Source organism: Xenopus tropicalis, chromosome 2 (genome assembly GCF_000004195.4).
Source record: "Xenopus tropicalis strain Nigerian chromosome 2, UCB_Xtro_10.0, whole genome shotgun sequence".
In the NCBI taxonomy this organism is placed as follows: Eukaryota; Metazoa; Chordata; class Amphibia; order Anura; family Pipidae; genus Xenopus; species Xenopus tropicalis.
Genome location: NC_030678.2, coordinates 48,552,071 through 48,575,288, shown reverse-complemented (window position 1 = coordinate 48,575,288; position 23,218 = coordinate 48,552,071). Strand labels below are relative to the sequence as shown.

Here is a 23,218-nt window from a genome sequence, read left to right as displayed (position 1 = left end):
GCCAAGACTGATGCCAGTCACACTAAATCCCATCCTAACCTCTCACTGGCGGAACGCCAAGCCATTAAAACTATCAAAGCCGATAAGGACTTGGTAATTAGACCCGCCGACAAAGGTGGCTCTATTGTCCTGTTGGACTATTCCTATTATAGGGACGAGGTGTTGGGACAGCTTGCCGACACAGAAACGTATAGGGCCCTCCCTGGTGACCCTACTTTGAGGTACAAAAAAGAACTAGATAGCATTCTACTTTCGGCTTGTAATGCAGGCTGGCTCACAGAGGACTCCACTCAGTATATGATCACAGAATATCCCCGTATCCCCATCATCTATACTCTACCAAAAGTTCATAAATCCTTGTCCTCCCCCCCAGGGAGACCCATTATCTCGGCTGTGGGTTCCCTGTACCAACCCGTCTCAACCTTCATTGATTCCTTTTTACAACCCTTGGTGAAATCCATGCCATCATATACACGCGACTCCACACATGTGATCCAAAGACTAAGGGATCTGGGTGACATCCCCCCTGACAGCATCCTAGTGACAATGGATGTCAAAAGCCTCTATACCATTATCCCACATAAACAGGGCATCAGCGCTATGAGAACGGCTCTAACTTCCAAGCCATCTATCAATACCCCAACTGAACTTCTCCTGCAACTTTTAGAATTAACACTGACTAGGAACTACTTTCGTTTTGAAAACACATACTATCTACAGATCTCTGGTACGGCAATGGGTAGTGCACTCGCACCATCATATGCCAACCTTTACATGCAGGACTTCGAGTCCGAATACATTTTTCCTCTACTAGGTAAACAGATTCTAACGTATTTCCGCTATATTGATGATCTGTTTATGATCTGGGTTGATGGGGAAGAAAACATGCTCAGCTTCCATAAGGGACTGAATGACCTTAATAACCCAATTAAACTTACCCTCAACTACCATTATGACAATGTGGACTTCTTAGATCTTAACATTTTCAAAACAGACACAGGTCTGGGAACAAGACTGTTTAGAAAACCCACAGACCGCAATTCTATCTTACACGCTGATAGCCACCACCCCCCTGCTACTATCAGGGGTATCCCCTTCTCCCAGTTCCTACGGGTTATTAGGAATAATAGCTCTCCTGACACAGCCAGAATACAATTAAGTGAAATGTATGATAGATTCCTAGAACGGGGGTACACAAAGAACCAATTGGATCCACAGCTTCAGAAAGCGCTACTTCACACACAAGAGGGGCTATTACAAAAGACTACTAAGAACAAAACTCTGTCTACCCCTCTGATCTTCACAACAACATACAACTCCACATCGCCGCAATTGTCAAGAAGTATCCACAACAATTGGCCAATGATTAGCCAAGACGAGACTTTGTCACTTTGTCAAGCTAAAACACCAATGATGGGATACAGAAGAAACAGCAGTTTGCGCAATCTCCTGGTCAAAACTGACTTTAAGGATAAATCCACTCCTCCTCTGAACTGGCTTTCCTCACAGAAGAAATTGGGGTGCTATAAATGTCCCGATTGCGTCACATGCAGATGCCTGTTGACAGGTCCTAATTTTCCTCACCCACATACGGGCAAACGCTTCAAAATCAACCATAGACTAACATGCACCTCGGACTATGTGATTTACATCATCTCCTGCCCCTGTGGTTTTTATTATGTGGGCAAAACCATTACTACACTACGAGAACGCATAGGAAACCATCGTTCAGCTATAAGCAGGGCCCTCAAAGAAGGGAAGGCGGACCAACCTGTGGCCAGACATTTTCTCAAAATGAAGCATTCTCTCCCCACCTTTAGATGTATGGCAATCGACTTCCAACCTCCCCTCGTACGGGGGGGCAACAGAGATCAAGCCCTCTTACAAAGGGAATCCAGATGGATTCATAAACTGGACTGTGTGACCCCTAGGGGCCTCAATGAAACTCTGCCACTGGGCTGTTTTATTTAGACACTCTCTAGCCCGAAACTTTTCTACTCATGCTCTATACGGACTGACTATCCCACCAATGTGGGCCCCATAGACATTGATTCTTGGCATTACCCGTTCCCTCAGACCCATTGTACCTTTGTCACTACCTATTGGACTTATGGGGCAAGTGGCGACACGCATCCGCAGCGCTGCCCCAGCGTGTCAATATATACCCATATATAACCATGCTTTGATGTACTGGGTTTGAGTCTAAAGTGACAATATGTATCCATATCTTTGCTAATAACTTGATACTATGTATCCTTGAACGTACCTACACTCTCCCTGTAATCGTTTCACACTTTCCCTTTTTCTCTCCAAACCCCTCTGATTCTGGTGTTCATTTGCCTGGTGATCACTGGTGTGTGGCCTTTATTGGTGCATATCTCAACCCGGGCAGCAGGTGTACCCGGTGTCTGTACATATGGCTGGGGCATCAGGTGTGCCCCAACCAACCTTCTGTGCTGATACGAGTACCAAGCTCTGGATAATAAACCCGCTCCAAAGTGTGCCTTTATTCTTGTTGGCTAGCCCCGCGGGGGGCATATGTATACCCACCACAACCACGGCTCTGTACGAGCTCTTCTAATATGCCTCTACATACCTTCGCATACCCCGGTGTAAGTTACGGCGCGGCGAGTCGACACCCCTGGCTACAACCAGTGATGTCAGACTATGCCGGCACCAAACACGAAATGTTGCGCCCAGTACGGGCAGGGGACTTTGTGAACTAGGTGAGGCCGCACACACCGATATCGGGTGTGCAAACGTTTCTAGCGCCGTTGCTATGGGGCGCCCCACGGAGTTACGTGGGTGGGATCTGACGGTTGATGGACAGCGCGGCTCCTGGCAGATACTCATGCACACACGATCCTTACAAACGCCAATTCCACCCTATTGAATCTCAGGCTCGAGTAATGACACCACACAAGGGTTTGTAAATAAGTTTTCTTTTCTTTATTTTCCTTTTTATCACTCAGGTTTGGGTTGTGTATTCTATATGGTTGCCTAGCAACGCGCTTTCTGGCGCCAAAAACTGTTTTTAAACTCGGCTCTGTGCACATACTTGTTTCCCTGACGAAGGTTCCAGTAGGGAACTGAAACGTTGGATCAATAAACCACACGTAATTGCATCGTATTTTTGACTCATTCTTTATGAACTTCATTGTGGAAATCCTGTGAGTGCTGACAATTTTTACCTCTAGAAATATATGAGTATAGAAAATTGTGGCGGGAGCACATATATAAGATAAAAAACAAAACAAAAATAGTGCAGATACACGTTTGAGACCCAGTCAAAGGGGTGACCTGAGGAGGAGCAGCAAGATCACATATTCACTATTATTGATTGAACACTTTCGATTAAGGAGCGCTGAGGATTTGGTATTGTATATACCGCATCACACATAGAAATATATGAGCCACCAACTGCTACCTGTTTCCTCCTCATTTTATTTTAATTGTAAGTAACAGTAACTATAATTACATAATAACCAGCATGCCACTGTTCTTCACAGGGTAATTAGTTGTTGCGGAAAACTATATTTCACTAAATATTGACTACAGCATAACATCTTGCAATCTTGGTCCTTATTAATGACCCTGGAAATGAGACTTTAAGCTTAATTACAGACTTGTATTGATATTATGTTGAAATGATGAGGTAACGGGAGACTGAAAATCGCTGACAAAACAAACACAGTGAGACAGATTCTAACAATGTAGCATTGCCTGTGGCTGCAGAATCTTGTTTATTTAGTTGCATCTGTATAATTTATAGTTAACTAAAAACATATCCTTGAGAAATATAGCTATTGTTTACAGTGTTCTCCCACTTTATTCTCTATTAACAGTTCATCCCCAGTAATGTGTGCAGTGAGTCAGAGGCCAGTCTTGGTATGTGTCGGGAAATAATAAACAAGAGCCATGAATATCCTATAAATTATATCCATATATAATGAAATCAATTATAAAAGGTGCTTAATGATGTCATTTCTGTCACATGATTCACCAAAACTTGGTTATAATATGAGGATATTAGAAATTACCTCAGTGTGCCATGATCTGTATACGAGCACTCAGCCTTTGTCCTCATGCTTTTATATGGTCATGGAATTCCTTGGTGACCTATAAAATGCTTATATTTTATAACGGGGTACATTATTCATTACATAAGCTCTGTAATGCAATGCATATGTACCACGAACAAGGCAAGAGGGACATACACATTTTCCCTTCTTCTCATACAGGATCCTTTGTGTCACAACTGCATGTGGTTAAAGGGGCAGACATATACTATATTGCTGGAAAATGAAAATTCAGGGAAAGGGAAATTAATACTGGCTTCTTCCCACAATTCACACCTATTTTTTTAGGTGAAGAAGCCAGCATTAATTCACTTTTCCCTGAATTTTCATTTTCCAGCAATTTAGTATTCAATTACACAGATAGTACAATACATGGCTGTTACATAATGTGTGCAGACTAGTACAGTATACTCTTCTTCAAATCTGCTTTTATAGGCTTTATATGAATTATATATAATAACAGATATGAAGCATATAAAAAAGCACAAATATTGCTTTCCATAGCATAGGTAGGCTTAATTATTCTCCATCAACAATTGCAAAACCTGTTCATAGGAGCTATACATATCGTTTGGATTGTTTTCTTTCTGTGAAACACTTATTTGTTGATTATTTTGTTTAGTTTGGGTAATTATTTTTAGATTATCAGAAAAACATGGCAGGTGTTAGAGGGGAGGTTTTTTTAATCGTGATTTTTGTTTGATTTTATATATCAAAATATATTTGATGTTTGATACAAAAATATAAATGTTGAGGTATATAAAATATAAATGATGAGGTTATTTAGGAATGTATTGAGATTAATGGCCATTTCCTAGGCACATAATAGTAGATTATGAAGGAATATTGAAAAAAATCCAGTGTAAAATGAATTATACTAGTTTTTTTGGCCAGATCAGATATAAGGAGAGAGCTAGGTTATAAGCACAGAATCCAAATATGAAAAACAATATTACCCATGTTAAACCTTCAGGAACTGGAAAGGATAAGAAAGACTTTAGGCAGACGAAAGTGATAAGAGGGAGGATATCCGACAGAGAGTGACTCTCCATAATAAAGGGCTTGAGTTTTTATCCATCTTCATGGGGTGAAAATGTTTACTGACCTGCATTTATTTGCAGTATGGGAAATTTTTGGGAAAATATATGGATAAAAAAAGTAAAGTTTTTCTTTAGGGATGATATGACTTTAAAGGCACTCACTAAATTTATTTGGAAAATTCTTATGATCTTTAACAGGCTAAAGCTATTCCACTTAAACAATTCCTGTTTGGATCGGAAAAATGTCCCTAATCAGTCAGAAATTAAATCTGTGCAACAGAATCTCAATCTTGTGGAAATGAATTTCAGACATATATGCTGTGCTAACAATATTGGGACAATGCAACCTGGGAAAGATGAACCTATTGAACCAGACAGCCCAAGGTGGCCTGTTCAAAAGCAGAGAAATTGCTACTTGATGTGTAAGCCTCAGTCCGACAGTAAAGTTTTAGGGAGGAAAAGTAATGGTCTGGGGCTGTTTTTCATGTCTTGGGGTAGGGTTCCTAGTTTTAGTAGTTCCAGTGAAACCAAACATAAATGCTACAGTACACTGACAGGGTATTTGCACCATAAATAGTAAGTTTGAACCTACCTGTTGTTCATGTTGCAGGAAGGGGATTCTCTTGGAGCCATGGAAAAAGTATGCAGGCAGCTGACTTACCACCTGAGCCCTCACTCGCAGTGGAGAAGACAAGGCATTGTCAAACGGAAGCCGCAGGCCTGGTGAGTCTTATATCTACAAATGTTACAGCCATGTTTGTACAGTGACAAATGTTAAATATTTACATTCAATCCGGGGTACAGTTGTTTCCAAACATTCCATCAAAAAGTGTCCACCACAGTAGAGGCTAGGTCATGTTAAAATGCTTCTTCTGTTCTGTCAAATATCTGTGTGGGGTCCTGCTTGCATTTTGCTGTAACTAAATTTAGTGATGATGGCGAGACAACATGTGGACCACTTTGTCTTTCCCTCTACCATTATACTTTCTTTTTCTATTCCCACACCCTTTTTAGCACTGTACCTGGCTTAAAGGGGTGGTTCACCTTTAAGTTAACTGGAGAGCCACTGAATAAAAAGCTAACTACAGTAATTTAAAAACACAAATAATAAAAACTAATTGCAAATTGTCTCAGAATATCACTCTCTACATCATACTAAAAGTTAATTTAAAGTAGACATATAGGATTAATGAAAAAATCTTGTAGGCAATTATGAATAATATATTGCACTGGTTTCACTTTGCTCTAAAAATGTAATTGTAGGTAATTGTAGTTTATATACAGTTATTATAGATATGGCCTAACAGTAATATTACTGGCTTCAGAGCCGTCTATGATAGTATCTATTTCAAGGACTACAGGATGTGGTTGATGTAGAATAGAACAGTTAAGGTAACCTTGCTTTTTAGATACAGTAATCAATCAAATTGACTAAACCAATTACCGAAATACCAGTACAGGATTGTTAGAATGTCTTAAGTTATGCATAAGCTATTCAGTAGTAAGATAAAAGTATTTAGGACATGTTGTTGTAATTAATGCAGATGGGTGAAAAAAATGCTGTACTGCATACATTGAGCACAAAGTGGCACAAATCTATAGGGCAAGGTGAAGAGTGCAAAATGACAGAGCCCTTTTTCTCCTGTCTTATGTACTTTGCACCTTGCCAGCCCCCTAATAAGTGAAACCATATCTATTGCAAATGACAGCTCTCAGCACTGGCAAGGAAGTTGATGTATAAGTGCTGGAAAGGTAAAAATGTTAGCCCTAAAATTTTCCATTGATTAGTTCTGTGGGATTATTGCATTCCTTGTATATACTCATGACAGGGTGTATGTGAGCAGACACACAAAATGAATTACTGGAATTGGCCAAAGAACTGATCTATTTCGGGGACAGCAATTTATTTACCTTTAGTTCCATTCAATTAACAAGCTTGCAAATCACAAATTAAATGTACTCATGCATGTCAATGAAACGATTTTCTATCCTGCTTCTGCAGAAAAGCAAGTTAGTTTATTAAATATTCCAGCAGTGCAAATTGGCATGTTCTTCATAAATGGAGCGTGTAGCTACAGTATCAATCCAAATGACTGTCTTCAGTATTTATGCAGTGTACACAAAATGAATAGAACTATAAAAGTATAACATTGTTTTGGCAATTAGCATGCAACCATCATTTTATCATGTAAAATATCTCATATACTGGGCAGAAGCTTAGGAATCCAAATCCTATTTAACAATTTAGTGTTATATCTTTTGACAAATTAAGAGCCAGTAAAGTTTACTGAGCAGTAAGCGCCATGACCCATGGGGAGATTAGTCGCCCGCTGTTAAATCTCAGCTACCACAGGTGAAATGCATTCACACCGGCAATAAAATGATTCACTGATGGGGCACTACATAATGTTTAGGATTTATCAGTGCTTAAAGCTGACGAATTGGTAAAGGTATCAGCTTTTATAAATAGGTCAGTCTACTAAAAACATTCCTAATTAATGAAAGTTTTGATAAATATGGCAGGCAAGATGGAACAGTGTGCATGAGTTGACTTTGCACACTGCCTTTGCCTATTAAAGAATTGGCACAGGCCTCTGCTCTCTGCGTCAGAGCATGGAAACAGGGCCGGTCCTAGGCCGATTGGACCTATTGCGCCCAATCAGGCCCCGCGCTGCATTGACAAACAGTAGCTTTTACTCCCCCCTCCCTTCCACCCACAAACAATGAAGCTCATTTCTCCCCACTGAGTTATTTAAAAAAAAAAAAAAAAAAAGACAAACCTGTGCACGGACTGCTACTTACATATATCGCTTATCTTATCTACACGAAAGGAGAACTCCTTCACAGGGGGCTGTGCATGCCATGCGATTGGACAGGTTTTTTAACTTTGAACCTCTGCACTCACCGTCCTAAGGCAGAGCACGCACACACAGCCCCCTGTGAAGGAGTTCTCCTTTCGTGCAGAGCTTTTTGTCCCTATTCATATTTTGTAAATGTTGGGAGGTATGCCTGTAATAAGCACAAATCAGCAATAACAGCCTAAAAAACTATAAAACTATGGCAGCATAGGGATTCCCCTGTACTAAGCATAATTCACAATGTACTAAGGGGGGCCCACAAAAAATGGTTCCAATTGGGCCCCATAGTTGGTAAGACCGGCCCTGCATGGAAAACTGTGGCTGAACCAAGGGATATAGTGCTGACTGTGTTAGTCGGACTATATTCATGAGGGTAGCCCCCTCCTTTTGCCTACCATTCCCCTATCTGCCCCCTTATTTTTGTGTCATCAAGGTACTATTTCTTATGTTAATAGATTCAGTGATAATTTACATATGATGCATTCTCAAGTAATTAAGTAAGCACCCAAAACCAGTGTCCTTGAAAATGATTCTCAGACACTGGAAAAGTACTAAAGAATTTGTCTGAAAGGGGCCTAAAGGTGTTCTTTAAAGGAGAAGGAAAGGTAAAAACTAAGTAAGCTTTATCAGAAAGGTCTATGTATTTTGTCTTTCCTTTTTTGTAAACATGTTTTTAGGGTATCTGACTTTCTCTCTCAGAAAAATCCTTCATTCCTTCAGTCTGTGCAGTTCTCTCCTTTTTACCCTCTCTCGCTCCCCCTCCCTTAAGAATTCATAAAACTCACTCCCCCCACCCTTAAGAATTCATAAAACTCACTCCCCCCAGCCTTAAGAATTCATAAAACTTACTCCCCCCACCCTTAAGAATTCATAAAACTCACTCCCCCCACCCTTAAGAATTCATAAAACTCACTCCCCCCAGCCTTAAGAATATGTGATATGAACTATAAGGCAAGACTGCAAACAGGAAGCTATGAACACCAAGCTAAAATGGCAGCTGCAATCAGAGAAAGCTTCTAGGGCTCTTTACTCAGGTATGATAAAGTTTTCTGCAGAATAAATATAGTGTTCTAGGTGGCACTAATGTGGCGAATCAATTCGCAGTAAAATGCCAAAATGACTTTCCTTCTCCTCTAAACACTTTCTCGACAGTCAAGAAAGTGTTAATAACTTGCTAAAAATATCAAATTCCTGGGATTCTCTATTAATACTGCTCTGTATTTTCTAAAAGGGTTTTAAGGGGACTGTTTTCTATATCTTATAATATTACAAAAAAAGTAGTCCCTTCATCTTCTATTTCTTTTCTTTACATGCAAAAATATAACCATATCGATGTACGTGATGAAAGGCCGTTATGGGATGCTTGTATGAACGCAGCTCTGCTGTTTGTAATAGAATTATTTACAGTCCCAGTGCTGTAGCTACTCTTCATCTTAATTAAGTACTAATTAAAGTTCATTGTTAAGATGAAACATCATTGCACACACAGCCTTTATCGGTCAAGTACTGTTTTAAGAAAGGCAGAACATGCTGCATAGAGTGAACTGTGAATATTGCAAACTTAATGGGTTAGTTATGTAATAACATACTTATGACTTCAGAAAGGTCCCTTAGGGTTGCTATGTGGACGCTCTAAAAGGTAATACAGGTATGGGACCCAATATCTGGAAACCCATGAACCAGAGAGTTCAGAATTTCAGGAAGGCCATCTCCAGATTTTTAAAAATGATTTCTTTTTTTTCTGCAATAATAAAACCGTACCTTGTATATAATTCCAACTAAGATATACAGGTATGGGACCTGTTATCAAAAATGCTCGGGACCTGGGGTTTTCTGGATAAGGGGTCTTTCAGTAATTCAGATTTAAACATGAATTAAACCCAATAGGATTGTTTTGGCTACAATAAGGATTAATTATATGTTAGTTGGGACCAAGTACAAGGTACTGTTTTATACAGAGAAAAAGGAAACCATTTTTAAAAATGTGAATTATTTGATTAAAATTAAGTCTATGGGAGATGACCTTTCTGTAATTCTGAACTATCTGGATAATGGGTTTCTGGATAAGGGGTCCAATACCTGTACTTAATTCTTATTGGTGGCAAAACAAATACTTGTCATAATTTAATGTAAAGTGATTTTGAATAACAGGTCCTATACCTGTATATACAGCTGAGTATCTAAAATAGTAAATAAAAGCTAAAATATATCAGCCTCAGAATATAAAAGTAAAGGGGTTGCCAATATATGGTTTCTCTGCCTAGATTGCATTCCTGAAGTTAATCTATAAGTATCAGGAATATCATATGCTTAAAATATCTGTGTGGATTTATATAATCTTGATCTAGTTCATCCCTGTATAATGCTCTGTACAATTTTGCTTACTGCTTTTCTGTGCATTGGATAATATGGTGACTATAAAATGGTGACTGTTAAGTTGGGTTTAAAGAATTAATAAATGAAAAATACCTTTGAAAAAAACAAACAAAACTATGCTCCCATATTTATAATAATATATAATAAGTGCTAAGGAAAATGTATGACTATATGAGAGTAAAGTGCAGTGAGTTCAGTTAGAAATGATTTTGATTATTAGCCATGATCAAGTCCCAGGCTGCCCAGGGAAATGGGCTAATTAAGTGCATAACATAGAGTTGCTGGCTGCGACCTCCAAGCAGCAGACAATGGAGATCATTTGTATAATAGAAACAATGCCAGGGCTGCAGCCAGGTCACTCTGAACCGCTGTGCTGTGCTTCCTACTGGGGTTTATTAATCTTTCTACCATCAGTAATGGTTCTAAAACATCCTTGTTAATAGCTCTTGGACTGTTATGACTCACCCTTTGCCTGCATTAGTTATAATATCCTTTTATTAGTCACATCAGAAATAAATGTAATGCTTAGGGGACAATTTGATTTTAATTGCCATGTTTGGCATTGAGATGGTATATTTTTAGATACAGGTATGGGATCAATTATCAGGAAACCCATGATCCAGAAAGCTCCAAATTATCTCCCATAGACTCCATTTTAATTAAATAGTTAAAATATTTAAAAACATTTGCTTTTTTCTGTAATAATAAAGCAGTTGTGCTTGATCATAGCTAAATGTTTTTTTAGTACGCTGCGCTAGGGGGAAGTGGGGATAGGCACATAGGCATCCTCCCATCCCACCCCCTAATCCCCTACCCACCCAGAACTTTCACAATAGGGCTGAGACATTTGTGGCAGATGGTGATGGGCTCAGTTATCCCGAAATGTTGAGATAAAGAAGTGTACTGTAGGTAAAAAACAAGAAGGCTCATTTACACCCACAAATGCAGTTGCAGTCCCCTCAATTTCCCTGCAGTCATGAAAAACCACTTTCACCGCTCAGTCCTGTTTTCCTTCCGGTCCAAATCAAGCACTGCTGCGCCTATTGACTCAGGGAAACCCTGGAGCTACTGCCGCCTACTGACTAGGGGGTAGCTCCAAGGTTCCCTTTGTAACCAGCGTCAGTAATAGCAGCGCAATTGCTCTAAGGGCTAATGTACATATATTTGTGTATTTGTGAGAAGGCTGTGCAGCCCAGTGTATAGTTATTACAGAAGCACTGTAATAAATGTGAAACTAGTTAACTGTCTGCATCAAAATATGTCAAACGTAGTTTGATCTTGGTTAACTAAATGGGTTAAAAAACCCTGAATTGAATGTGAAAAACTAAAAACATTACTTTTTTGGCTTTGATGTGTTATGATAAAATAAACTAGGATGTGTATCAAACTATAAACCCAGGCTTATAATGTGCATAGTAGTGACTTAACCAGCATGTTGGAGCTCAGTGCATGTGTCTTTTTCATGTCTTTAATGCTGGGATCCATTATACGGAAACTTGTTATTCTGAAAGCTCAGAAATAGGGGACAGCCATTTTGCAGAGACTTCTTTTTAATCAAATAATTACAATTCTGTAATAATGAAACAGTACCTGGTACTTTCTCCCAGCTAAGATATAATGGATCATTATTGGAGGCAAAACAATCCTTTTGGGTTTATTTAATGTTTAATGATTTTTAGCAGTGTTAAGGTATGGATATCTAAATTATCGAAATACATCTCTGGAAAACCCCTGGTCCCAAGGATTCTGGATAACAGGTCCTATACCTGTATAATGCAGTAAAGAAATGTGTAAAAAAAACAAAACACCAACTTGAATTTGTGCTTACTTAGATAACATCAAATACTAAGTAATTTTGTTTTAGTTTAGAGAAAAGCAAATCAGTCATAAATAAACAACAATGTAATAGGACACTATAAGAAATGGGTAAGCTGTATTTTTGAGATTTGATGATGAGGGATTTCTGGACAATAGGTCCTATACATAAAACTTCCAGCTGGATTTGTAAATCTAAGGTTCCTTAATATAAATGTTGTTTTCTTTTGTTGTTTACAAAGTGCCATTGACAGCACATCACCAACCTTAATTTCATGGAAGAAAAATGAAAACACGAAAACAAATTAGGATAATTGTTGTGCGCGTCAAAGCTGGTTTGCCGGTATGCTTAATTTCCCAGGGGGACCTTTGGTTGCTGCAGATAACAGGATTCTTTCTCATTTGGATTTTTTTGTAGTTGAACTTTTTTTATGTGAACTTTACACAGTAGCTGGTCTTTAATAAAGACATCAACATGAACGTTGAGTAATGTAGGTTATGCTATTACTAGTGCCAACATTAGCATTAAAATCTAGTGCCAATCATTAGCATTGAACAAGCTTTCCCAAGTGCAAGAACAGGTGCCACTCAGGTGGCAGCTTAGCAGAGGGATTTGCCTTTTTGACTTCAGAATTGACCTTCAAAATCAGTACTATATGGCAGGGGTCCCCAACATTTCTTACTTGTGAGCCACAAATGTAAAAGGACTTGAGGAGCAACACAGGCACCATTAAAGTTAATGGAGGTGCCAAATAAGATTGGCTATTAGACAGCCTCTGTGACGACTATCAGTTTACAGGAGGCTTTATTTGGTAGTAAATCTTGTTTTTAATAAACCAAAACTTACAACCAAGTCAGGAATCCATATATAAACACCTGCTTTCTGGACACTGGGAGCAACATCCAAGGGGTTGGTGAGCAACATGTTGCTCATGAGCTACTGGTTGGGGATCACTGCTCTATGTTAACTAGAGGCTCTTAAAAGTGTCAGTCAATTGTAGCTCGCATTTCTAAGGCTTGTAATTCCATATCAGTTTTTGATATTCAAGCTCCACTTCCTAAATATGCTATATTGAACCAAGTTTTCCCATGTATGTGACCCTTTTCTGACTTGTTGCTTCAGTGGTCATTTTAATGTTTTAACTCATATTCTAGATATTCTTCAATTTTGTAGATATTATTTGTTAGTATTGGCTGCTGCAGGTATCTTACCGATTTTAAGCAGAAGTCTGGAACACAAATAGCACTTCGGATTACTGCAACGGCACAGCAATATGTTTCACACAGTGCCTTCAAAGCACTAGTTATCTTAATGCTCTGTTTATCGTAAATGGTCCATCTGGGTACAATTCTGTAAGAGATTAATGAGATTTTCTCAGTTTTTTTTTTTATTTTGAAATACACGTGAAGGGAATTTAGTTCATTAAGAGCTTAACCCTGTATTCTCTAGCTTCCATTCGGGTGAATTACAGAAGATTACTATGCACACAAGCAAGCCAAATGAGATATTTTCAGTATAAACTTGCAATAACAAGTGCAATACAACTAGCAGCCCTGACCAACAATGGAACAGTCCTGCTGCACTGGGATATGCACATGTGAACACCAGGAACAATGCAGTATAGTGGTCCCTATGTTTGTAATGACTGCACAATTACAGTAAAAGTGGGTATCATGCATTTCTGGCAGTGGCTAAATGGTAGTCATATTTTAGTGAAGGGGACAAGTAGTTTGTGTCCTAAGGTGTCAGATTTGGATATTTATGTACACCAGGCTCCCCCCACCCATGTTTATTTGGAAAATAAATAGAGACAATTGATTCATTGCCAGATCTCCACCATCAAAGCTGCAGGTACGGCTTGGTTGTGTGTCCTACAGTGGCAACATTTTGTGGGTTAGAGTCTGGTGTGAGTTAAGGTTTTTCAGTGTTAGGATGATATCACTCCAACTTGCAGTGCAGCAGTAAAGTGTGACTAAAATTTATCAGAGCACATGACTAAGGGCACCTGGGAATTGAAGAGCATGGCTAGCCCCATGTCAAATTTCAAAATTAAATAAAACATTTATTTGCTTTCAATGCAGGATTCTGTTGGAGAAGCTGTATTAACTGATATGTTTTAAACATGTTTTCCTATGACAAAATCCCTTTAACTGCATTTATGAAGTTATGGGCAGAGTCATGCAAATTATTTATTTATGTCCTTGTGCATCCAGCAGAGGAACGGCTTGCCTTGTGGTTACCCGGGAATATACCTATTTCTCCTCTTATACGCTCTAAAGACTTTGATAAATAGCGCAATTACATTTATATTTAGAAAACATCAACTGCAACAGCTTATATTTCTTGTGTTTTGGCACGCAGGTTTTTCTCTGAAGAAAAATCAATATATTCTTTTTAAAACTTATGTCCAATTGATTTTGTAAAGTTCAATTACAACACTGTTTTTTTACCAGTAGAGCCCCTGGCTATGATAAGACTTATGTTCTCTGAGCTAATTGAGATATGTAACTATGTGAAACAGCATAGTCGCAGCAAGTTAGGGACATGGAATTTACCACTGAAGAGCAAGGCCAAGAGCTCATACCAAAAGTAGTAAGTTAGATCTTTAGACAGTTATACAGATAGCTATAAAATTATAACTGCATTGCCTCTTGTAGTTAGCTACACAGAGCCCAATGCAAAACGCAGATGTTGCCCGGCCCTATTTTTTTCAACATCATACAGCCTCTCCATCTTCCCTATGTACTTCACTCTACGTGCTATTTAATACCATTCCCTGTTTCTACTAATGCTCTGTAGGGCTCCATGCAATCAGCCTTATTTGTTACCCTTTAAGACCATCTCCCATAGATTAAATTTTAATAAAATAATTCAAATTTTTACAAATTATTTCTTTTTTCTCTGTTATAATAAAACAGTACCTTGTACTTGACCCTAGTTAATATAATTAATCCACATTGAAGGCAAAATAATCCTATTGGGTTTAATTAATGTTTAAATTATTTTTTTTAGCAGACTTAAGGTATGGAGAGTAAAATGACAGAAGACCTCTTATCTAGAAAACCTCAAATCCTGAGCATTCTGAATAACAGGCCCCATACCTGTATGCTATAATGCATTGCTCTATTTCTTGCATTGTTAATAGCATTCCAATGATTATCTTCTGTATACTATAAGTAAACTGCACCATTATTTAGGGAAAAGGCTATTATCCTTGCCTTCATAAAACATATAAATGGGCATTAATGCTTGAGGAGAAGAGCAGTAGGCTAGAACAAAATGGAGTCTTTCCAGTATGTTACAATATTTGGTTCACATTGAAATGATCCAGTCGAGTTTCCTTTGTAACCTTCCATGACATTTAGGGCTTTTTATTAGTTGTACTAGTATGTACAAGTAGCCAAGTTAGGAGGGGGTCATGGTTGGTTGAATCAAGTTATGGACTTAGATCAGGAACATGGCCAAAATCTTGCACATTGTTTCAAATATTTTGGATAGTAATCAGTTCCTAAAATCAATTCCTAAAACCATATTACTATATAACTTTGTTAATTATCCTGCAGGTCTCTAGGCAGCCTCTACTAAGCTACTATCATTATGTAGCAATGGTTTACAAAGTGTTGGGCTGCTGCCAAGTGGCCAAGTGCTATGATTGGGGGGAATGCCAAATGTTGGGGTCAGCCAGGGTAAGACTAGCGTAATTTTCATTTTACATATACTTACATAAGTTTTTATTTATCTTTCATGTTGTTTTGAGCCAAGGGGGACTATAAATTGGTTCTTGGAACCAATGTGCCTGGAAAGCTATTTGCTAAGGGACCTGAGCTACATAGTTTCTCTGTAAACAAAGTCAGTATCCAGAGTGTTGTTGTTACTTGGAATGCGCACTGAATCCAGGATTTAGGAAAATCTTAGTACATGTTGCAGGATTTGGCCCGGTCCTTAATGTTCATCTTGTCATGTTCAACTTTAGCGCCATCTAATGTGTATCAAATAACACAGGGGTGACTGGTCTCAACATACTGTAGCCATACAAAATTGCAACTTTTTGTAATAAAATATTACTACATGTCTTGTGCAAGCAATGGCCTAAATCCTCCTCATCTCATGTAATTATGTTGTTTACAGGTGCTAAACTGAAGCAAACCCAAGGGAACAGAACAATATAATAATAACACATTTGAAATGATTGTACTTCACAGCAAAGAAATTGCAGCTATTATTTTTACATTACTGACAAAGGGGATACCAGTGTCTAGCTAGGATTGTGTTATAGGGCAGCCGCTGTTCTATCCTTCTGTAAAATTTAAGACATACTTCTTTTGAAACATCTTAAAAACCCTTAGAGGTCTTTAGGTTTGATATCCATGACCCTAATAAATGTTTCTTTTCCTCATAGAATGTAGAAATATTGTAGTGTCTTTATTAGACTGCTTTACACTGACATGAGATATTTAGTACAGTACTGCAAGCAACTGAGGAACTTACAAAATGAAAGAAAACAGGGTATAGTGATAAGGAAACCTGCACATCTCTATCACAGCCTTTCCCCTTTGAGCAATGAAAAGCAGTATCTCCCCCAGTATCTTGGTTTGGGGTATGACATAAGGGCTGTGACAGACGGGGACATTAGTCGCTGTGCAACAAATCTCCCTTGTCGCTCCCTGATATGCAATCCCACCGGTTAGAATGTAAATCGCCGGTGGGATTGCATTCGCGGCGCTGAAATCGCCGAAGTTTCCTCTCAAGGCAGCTTCTGTGATTTTGATTTGAAGATGAAGGAGCTACTACTGCCTAGAAGGTGTGGTAGCTAAAGGTTTCCAACAGCAAGCTGCATCAATAGTGGCATTATGCTTGTGCCTGAAGAATCAAGCACAGACATCATTTCGATGGCAAGCACTGGAAATAAGGCAACCCCGACTCAGATTTCAGTGCAGTAGCGTCCCATTTGTAGCAAAGTCAAAATACATTTGCACATATTTTGGATAGTGAGAACATAGGAATTTGCCTCTAAAATTGCACACTGCACTTACACTCATAAATAAGTCTTATAGTGTGCCATTACAAGAGAAACCGGCAGAAAGGACCTGTCTTGGGGAGAAACTAGTAACTTAATAACAAAGTAAGTTAGGTTGAAAAAAGAGACACGTCCATTAAGTGCAACCTTAAGGCCTATATATACTGTGACCTGCCTAACTGCTTGTTGATCCAGAGGAAGGCAAAAAAACCTCATCGGAAGTCTCTCCAATTTGCCACGGGGGGGGGGGGGGGGGGGGGCGATTCCTTCCTGACTCCAAGATGGCAATCCCATCCCTCGATCAACTTGTACTAAGAGCTATCTCCAATAACCCTGTATTCCCTCACTTGCTAAAAAGTCATCCAACCCCTTCTTGAAGCTATATAATGTATCAGCCAGTACAACTGATTCAGGGAAAGAATTCCACAATTTCACAGCTTTCACAAGTAAAAAACCCTTTCTGAATATTTAGATGGAACCTCCTTTCTTGTAATCGGAATGGGTACCCTTGTGTCTGCTGGAAGGATGTACTGGTAAATAAAGCATTAGAGAGATTATTTTAGAAAGTATCTAAAATACAAATGTAGAAATAGGGCACACGCCCATAGTGTAAAACTATATGTATATATTTAGTCCGAATAAAGGTAGCACACCAAACAAAAGGAGTTGATACCTGGGTGCCTGTGCTTATGGTAAAATATAGAAACAAACAAATGACGGCACTCACAGGGATTTTCACGATTACATCACAGCAAAGTCGATAATAGACAAAAAAAGAAAGTTTCCTTACAAGGTTTTTATTACTCGAACGTTTCAGTTCCTTCCTGGAACTTTCCTCCCTGATGGAAGTTCCAGGAAGGAACTGAAACGTTGAAGTTATAAAAACCTTGTAAGGAAACTTTCTTTTTTTGTCTATCAGTGACTTTGCTGTGATGTATTCGTGAAAATTCCTGTGAGTGCCGTCATTTTTTTGTTTCTGTATATATATTTATATATGTAGAAAATATTTATATGCATATACGTATAGATACTTCCTTTTAATTGTGTAATTCAGGTATTTTGTCTTACTATATCTTTTATGGCATTTTTTGGATATCTTATATTATGTACAGTATATTGATTTTCTATTAATATGCTATGAATAGTTTTTAAACCAACATTTCTACAATTATGCATGCTTATATAAGATAATTTCATATGCCCAGTTTATTTTGTTCGTTTTATTTTTTTGTTTTCTACTTTAGTTAGTCGGCGTGTTTTTTCACCCCGGGTGCCTATATTACTTTTCTCCCACACATTTGAATGACACATATAATATGCAATGGTGCTCACCACGGAAAGCTGATTTCCGGTGTGGATTTTTTGGGGGTATTTAAACTTGTTTGGTGTCAGGTTAAGCATGCATTATTGTGCCCTTGAGGAAATCAGATCTGACTAAACATGTTGGGCTACTTGTCATTGCACTGTGGACATTTACTTTGCATTGATGAGATGATTTATTCATTTAAAAATTGTAAGTGTAATATCTTTTAATTAATAAATTATATGAATGATTTTACACTATGGGAGTGCTCCCCTCATCTACATTTGTATTTTAAGTGGTTCTTTGGCTTGACCAATCTCTGAGACTGGATTTCTCTGTTCTCTGTGTGTATGTATATATATGTATATATATATATATAGAAAATAATCATCTGTGGCCAGCACACCCTTCAATGTTTCATCAAATTTTTTTTATTGTAGATATATTGTTAAAACCAACTTTTCGGTCCTTATTAGGACCTTTCTCAAGAATCCTTGAGAAAGCTCCTAATAAGGACCGAAACGTTGGTTTTAACAATATATCTACAATAAATTTTTTTTTGATGAAACATTGAAGGGTGTGCTGGCCACAGATGATTATTTTCTATACAGACATAATTTTGGCTAGCACCCCGCAGAATATTGAGCCTTGGAGTGCGGACACGATTTGGATTGTATGTATATATATATATATACAGTGGTGTGAAAAACTATTTGCCCCCTTCCTGATTTCTTATTCTTTTGCATGTTTGTCACACAAAATGTTTCTGATCATCAAACACATTTAACTATTACTCAAAGAAAACACAAGTAAACACAAAATGCAGTTTTTAAATGAGGGTTTTTATTATTTAGGGAGAAAAAAAATCCAAACCTACATGGCCCTGTGTGAAAAAGTAATTGCCCCCTGAACCTAATAACTGGTTGGGCCACCCTTAGCAGCAATAACTGCAATCAAGCGTTTGCGATAACTTGCAACAAGTCTTTTACAGCGCTCTGGAGGAATTTTGGCCCACTCAGCTTTGCAGAATTGTTGTAATTCAGCTTTATTTGAGGGTTTTCTAGCATGAACCGCCTTTTTAAGGTCATGCCACAACATCTCAATAGGATTCAGCTCAGGACTTTGACTAGGCCACTCCAAAGTCTTCATTTTGTTTTTCTTCAGCCATTCAGAGGTGGATTTGCTGGTGTGTTTTGGGTCATTGTCCTGCTGCAGCACCCAAGATCGCTTCAGCTTGAGTTGACAAACAGATGGCCGGACATTCTCCTTCAGGATTTTTTGGTAGACAGTAGAATTCATGGTTCCATCTATCACAGCAAGCCTTCCAGGTCCTGAAGCAGCAAAACAACCCCAGACCATCACACTACCACCACCATATTTTACTGTTGGTATGATGTTATTTTTCTGAAATGCTGTGTTACTTTTACGCCAGATTTAACGGGACACGCACCTTCCAAAAAGTTCAACTTTTGTCTCGTCGGTCCACAAGGTATTTTCCCAAAAGTCTTGCCAATCATTGAGATGTTTTTTAGCAAAATTGAGACGAGCCATAATGTTCTTTTTGCTTAAAAGTGGTTTGCGCCTTGGAAATCTGCCATGCAGGCCGTTTTTGCCCAGTCTCTTTCTTATGGTGGAGTCGTGAACACTGACCTAATTGAGGCAAGTGAGGCCTGCAGTTCTTTAGATGTTGTCCTGGGGTCTTTTGTGGCCTCTCGGATGAGTTGTCTCTGCGCTCTTGGGGTAATTTTGGTCGGCCGGCCACTCCTGGGAAGGTTCACCACTGTTCCATGTTTTTGCCATTTGTGGATAATGGCTCTCACTGTGGTTCGCTGGAGTCCCAAAGCTTTAGAAATGGCTTTATAACCTTTACCAGACTGATAGATCTCAATTACTTTTGTTCTCATTTGTTCCTGAATTTCTTTGGATCTTGGCATGATGTCTAGCTTTTGAGGTGCTTTTGGTCTACTTCTCTGTGTCAGGTAGCTCCTATTTAAGTGATTTCTTGATTGAAACAGGTGTGGCAGTAATCAGGCCTGGGGGTGACTACAGAAATTGATATTGAAATTGAAAATTGAAATTGATAAACCACAGTTAAGTTATTTTTTAAAAAGGGGGGCAATCACTTTTTCACACAGGGCCATGTAGATTTGGAGTTTTTTTTCTCCCTTAATAACGTAAACCTTCATTTAAAAACTGCATTTTGTGTTCAATTATGTTATCTTTGACTAATAGTTAACGGTTTTTGATGAGCAGAAACATTTAAGTGTGACAAACATGCAAAAGAATAAGAAATCAGGAAGGGGGCAAATAGTTTTTCACACCACTGTATATATATTACATTTGGTGATAGCCCCCCCTCATAACTTTGGCTGTCAACTTGGCACCTCCAGAGTGAGTCAGTAGCTTACTGGCCTGTTCAGTCAGATTTAGAAATCCCACTAATTGAGGATCACATTAAACCTTTGATGCCATCCTTTTTCAATTGGTCTGCATTAGCCCTGATAGATGGGAAGCATATGGCTAGCTTTTGTCTTACTCTTGGGATAAACAGATGAGGGTAATAAAAGGAACATTTACTTGTAAGTTTATCAAATTCAGTTACCCATTCTGTTATCTCTAGCTCAGACAAGTACACAGAGTTTGCGGCTTAACTGCTTCAGGGTGCATTTTTCCTGTGTAACACTGTGTTTTTGTCTCCATAATTTATTCTAGTATGACAATTTTCAAGTCCAGTGGACCATTCCCTTGACAAATTGCTTTATGGCAATTTAATTGTTTGACATTCAGAAGAAATGTAATTATGTAGAGCCCTAGTTCTCCTGTCTTTTATAGGTAAAGAATGACACAGGAGAGGCAGAATGGTTGCAAAGGCCCAAGTGTCTCTTCACCTAAATTACCTCGTAACATTCCAAATATAACTGCATACAGCTGCAATAATAACTGTTTGGCTGTTTGTGGAACTGTGGCATACTGAAAGCTGCATTTCAAAAACAGCTGGAGGGCTACAGATAGATGTAAATACTTTTAGCTACATTATACCTATTCTACAGGCTTCCTTGTATGCTAGGGCACAGGGCAAATGTCTTTTCCCATTGGAAGAGCCTCTATCACTCTTTGAATTAATCAATGCTGACAGATGATAAGCAACATGCCTGTGGTGGCAGATGTTCTTTAGTTTAGTCAGAAGCTTATACCGGTATTATATAGAAAATAAAGTACCCCCTATTGTAAAATATAAGGATAATATAAGTCACTGAGGAGTTACATGATCATATTAAGGCCATACAGTACTTTCCAACATGTTAAAAATAGAAAGAGGGACATAAAGAAATACTGTGTGCAGCGCGACAAAATTTTTTGACCATGCCCATTTTTGCAACCACCCCCCCCAAATACCACTCCCATTTGACTAAATTTGGCAGGTTTCCAGGTCTCCCTGATAGTCGGACAAACTGGTATGCTATTCTACCGAGCGGTGGCGATAGGCTTAGCATTACTATTACTGAATGTATGGGTGTTGCAGTACAGTGCAGCGGGTGGCCTATTATCTTAATTTCGGTACTCTCTTCCCTCTATTTTGCGTTATCTATTCTCTTTTATTGAATTTTCTCTATTGTTCATTTCTCTATGTTTTTCATTTCTATAAGTTTTTTGATACACATTTGTTTTAGAAATAGGCTTGTATTATACACTAGTGGTGTGGTGTTTAATTACATTAAAATTTAATTTAAGATTCATCATACTGAAATAAAAAGCTGTCTAAATATGTTCATTTGAAGATTCTGTATGGTTCCTAAAATGATCAACACTAACCCCAACAGTATCTGTCTCTCTTCATTTTCTCTTCATGCAGGAGTTGGAGTCAGATTTTGATTGACGGGTCTTCTACAGTCTTTGGGGGATAAGCTGCCTTTGCCTATAAGATACTGTATATTTGAGCTCACTCTTTTATAATAACCAAATAACCAAACAAGCAAAAATACTGTCCTCTACATGCAGTTATTTGAGTTAGCTCTAATATGTATGCTAGGAAAGGCAGCCCCCCCCCCCCCAAATCTGACTCCAACTTTTTCATGAAAAGAGACAGATGCTATCAGGGGGATAGTGAAGAGTAGCAGTACAGAATTTTTAACTGATTATATCTAAACATTTTCTTATTTCACTATGATCAAGCCTATATTAAATTTTCATTTTTGCGATAGTTCCCTTTTAATTGGAATAAGAAGAAAGTTTCCCACTGGTAGTCAGGTCTGTGTTTACAAGCAAAAATGTAGATGATAGGAATAACTTTGTGCTAGGAAGTATGGAGCAGAATTTAGATGCAATCAAGGCCCAATTAGAGCTAAAGCTGGAAGTATATTTAGCATGTTATTGAGTTAACACTCTAAAGGCAATGTAACACAAGGCTGTTCCAGGTGCCTTGAAAGATATAGCAACACTTTAAACATTTTAAATAATGTTTATTCTTGGTTGGATAAGGGGAAGGCATGCTGCCGTTAAGTTTTTCCAGCTTCAGTTTCAGAAAAAATGCAGAACCAGGTTTACTCAGCTGGGATTCTTATTGGTGGATTCTTTTAGCAATTCAGTGGGCTGCAAGCCCTGAAGAGAAAAGTTCCCTCAAGAATACAACCTTGATGTTTCTGGACTACAGCTACTAGAACACTTTACAGTATTCATTTAAAACATGCAACCCAGTGTAAAGGGGATAAAGTGGTTGGGTATAAGCGTT

General features: G+C 38.4%; 1 protein-coding gene across 1 annotated transcript in view; it reads left to right on the top strand.

Moving 5' to 3' along the window:
- lrrc75a (leucine rich repeat containing 75A) overlaps positions 1-23,218 on the top strand; it is a 124,586-nt gene that overhangs the window by 75,314 nt on the left and 26,054 nt on the right. Inside the window, exon 3 of the mRNA XM_002935300.5 lies at positions 5,730-5,842. Within this exon, the coding sequence (XP_002935346.1) occupies positions 5,730-5,842 (113 nt within the window). The remainder of the gene's footprint in view (positions 1-5,729; positions 5,843-23,218) is intronic.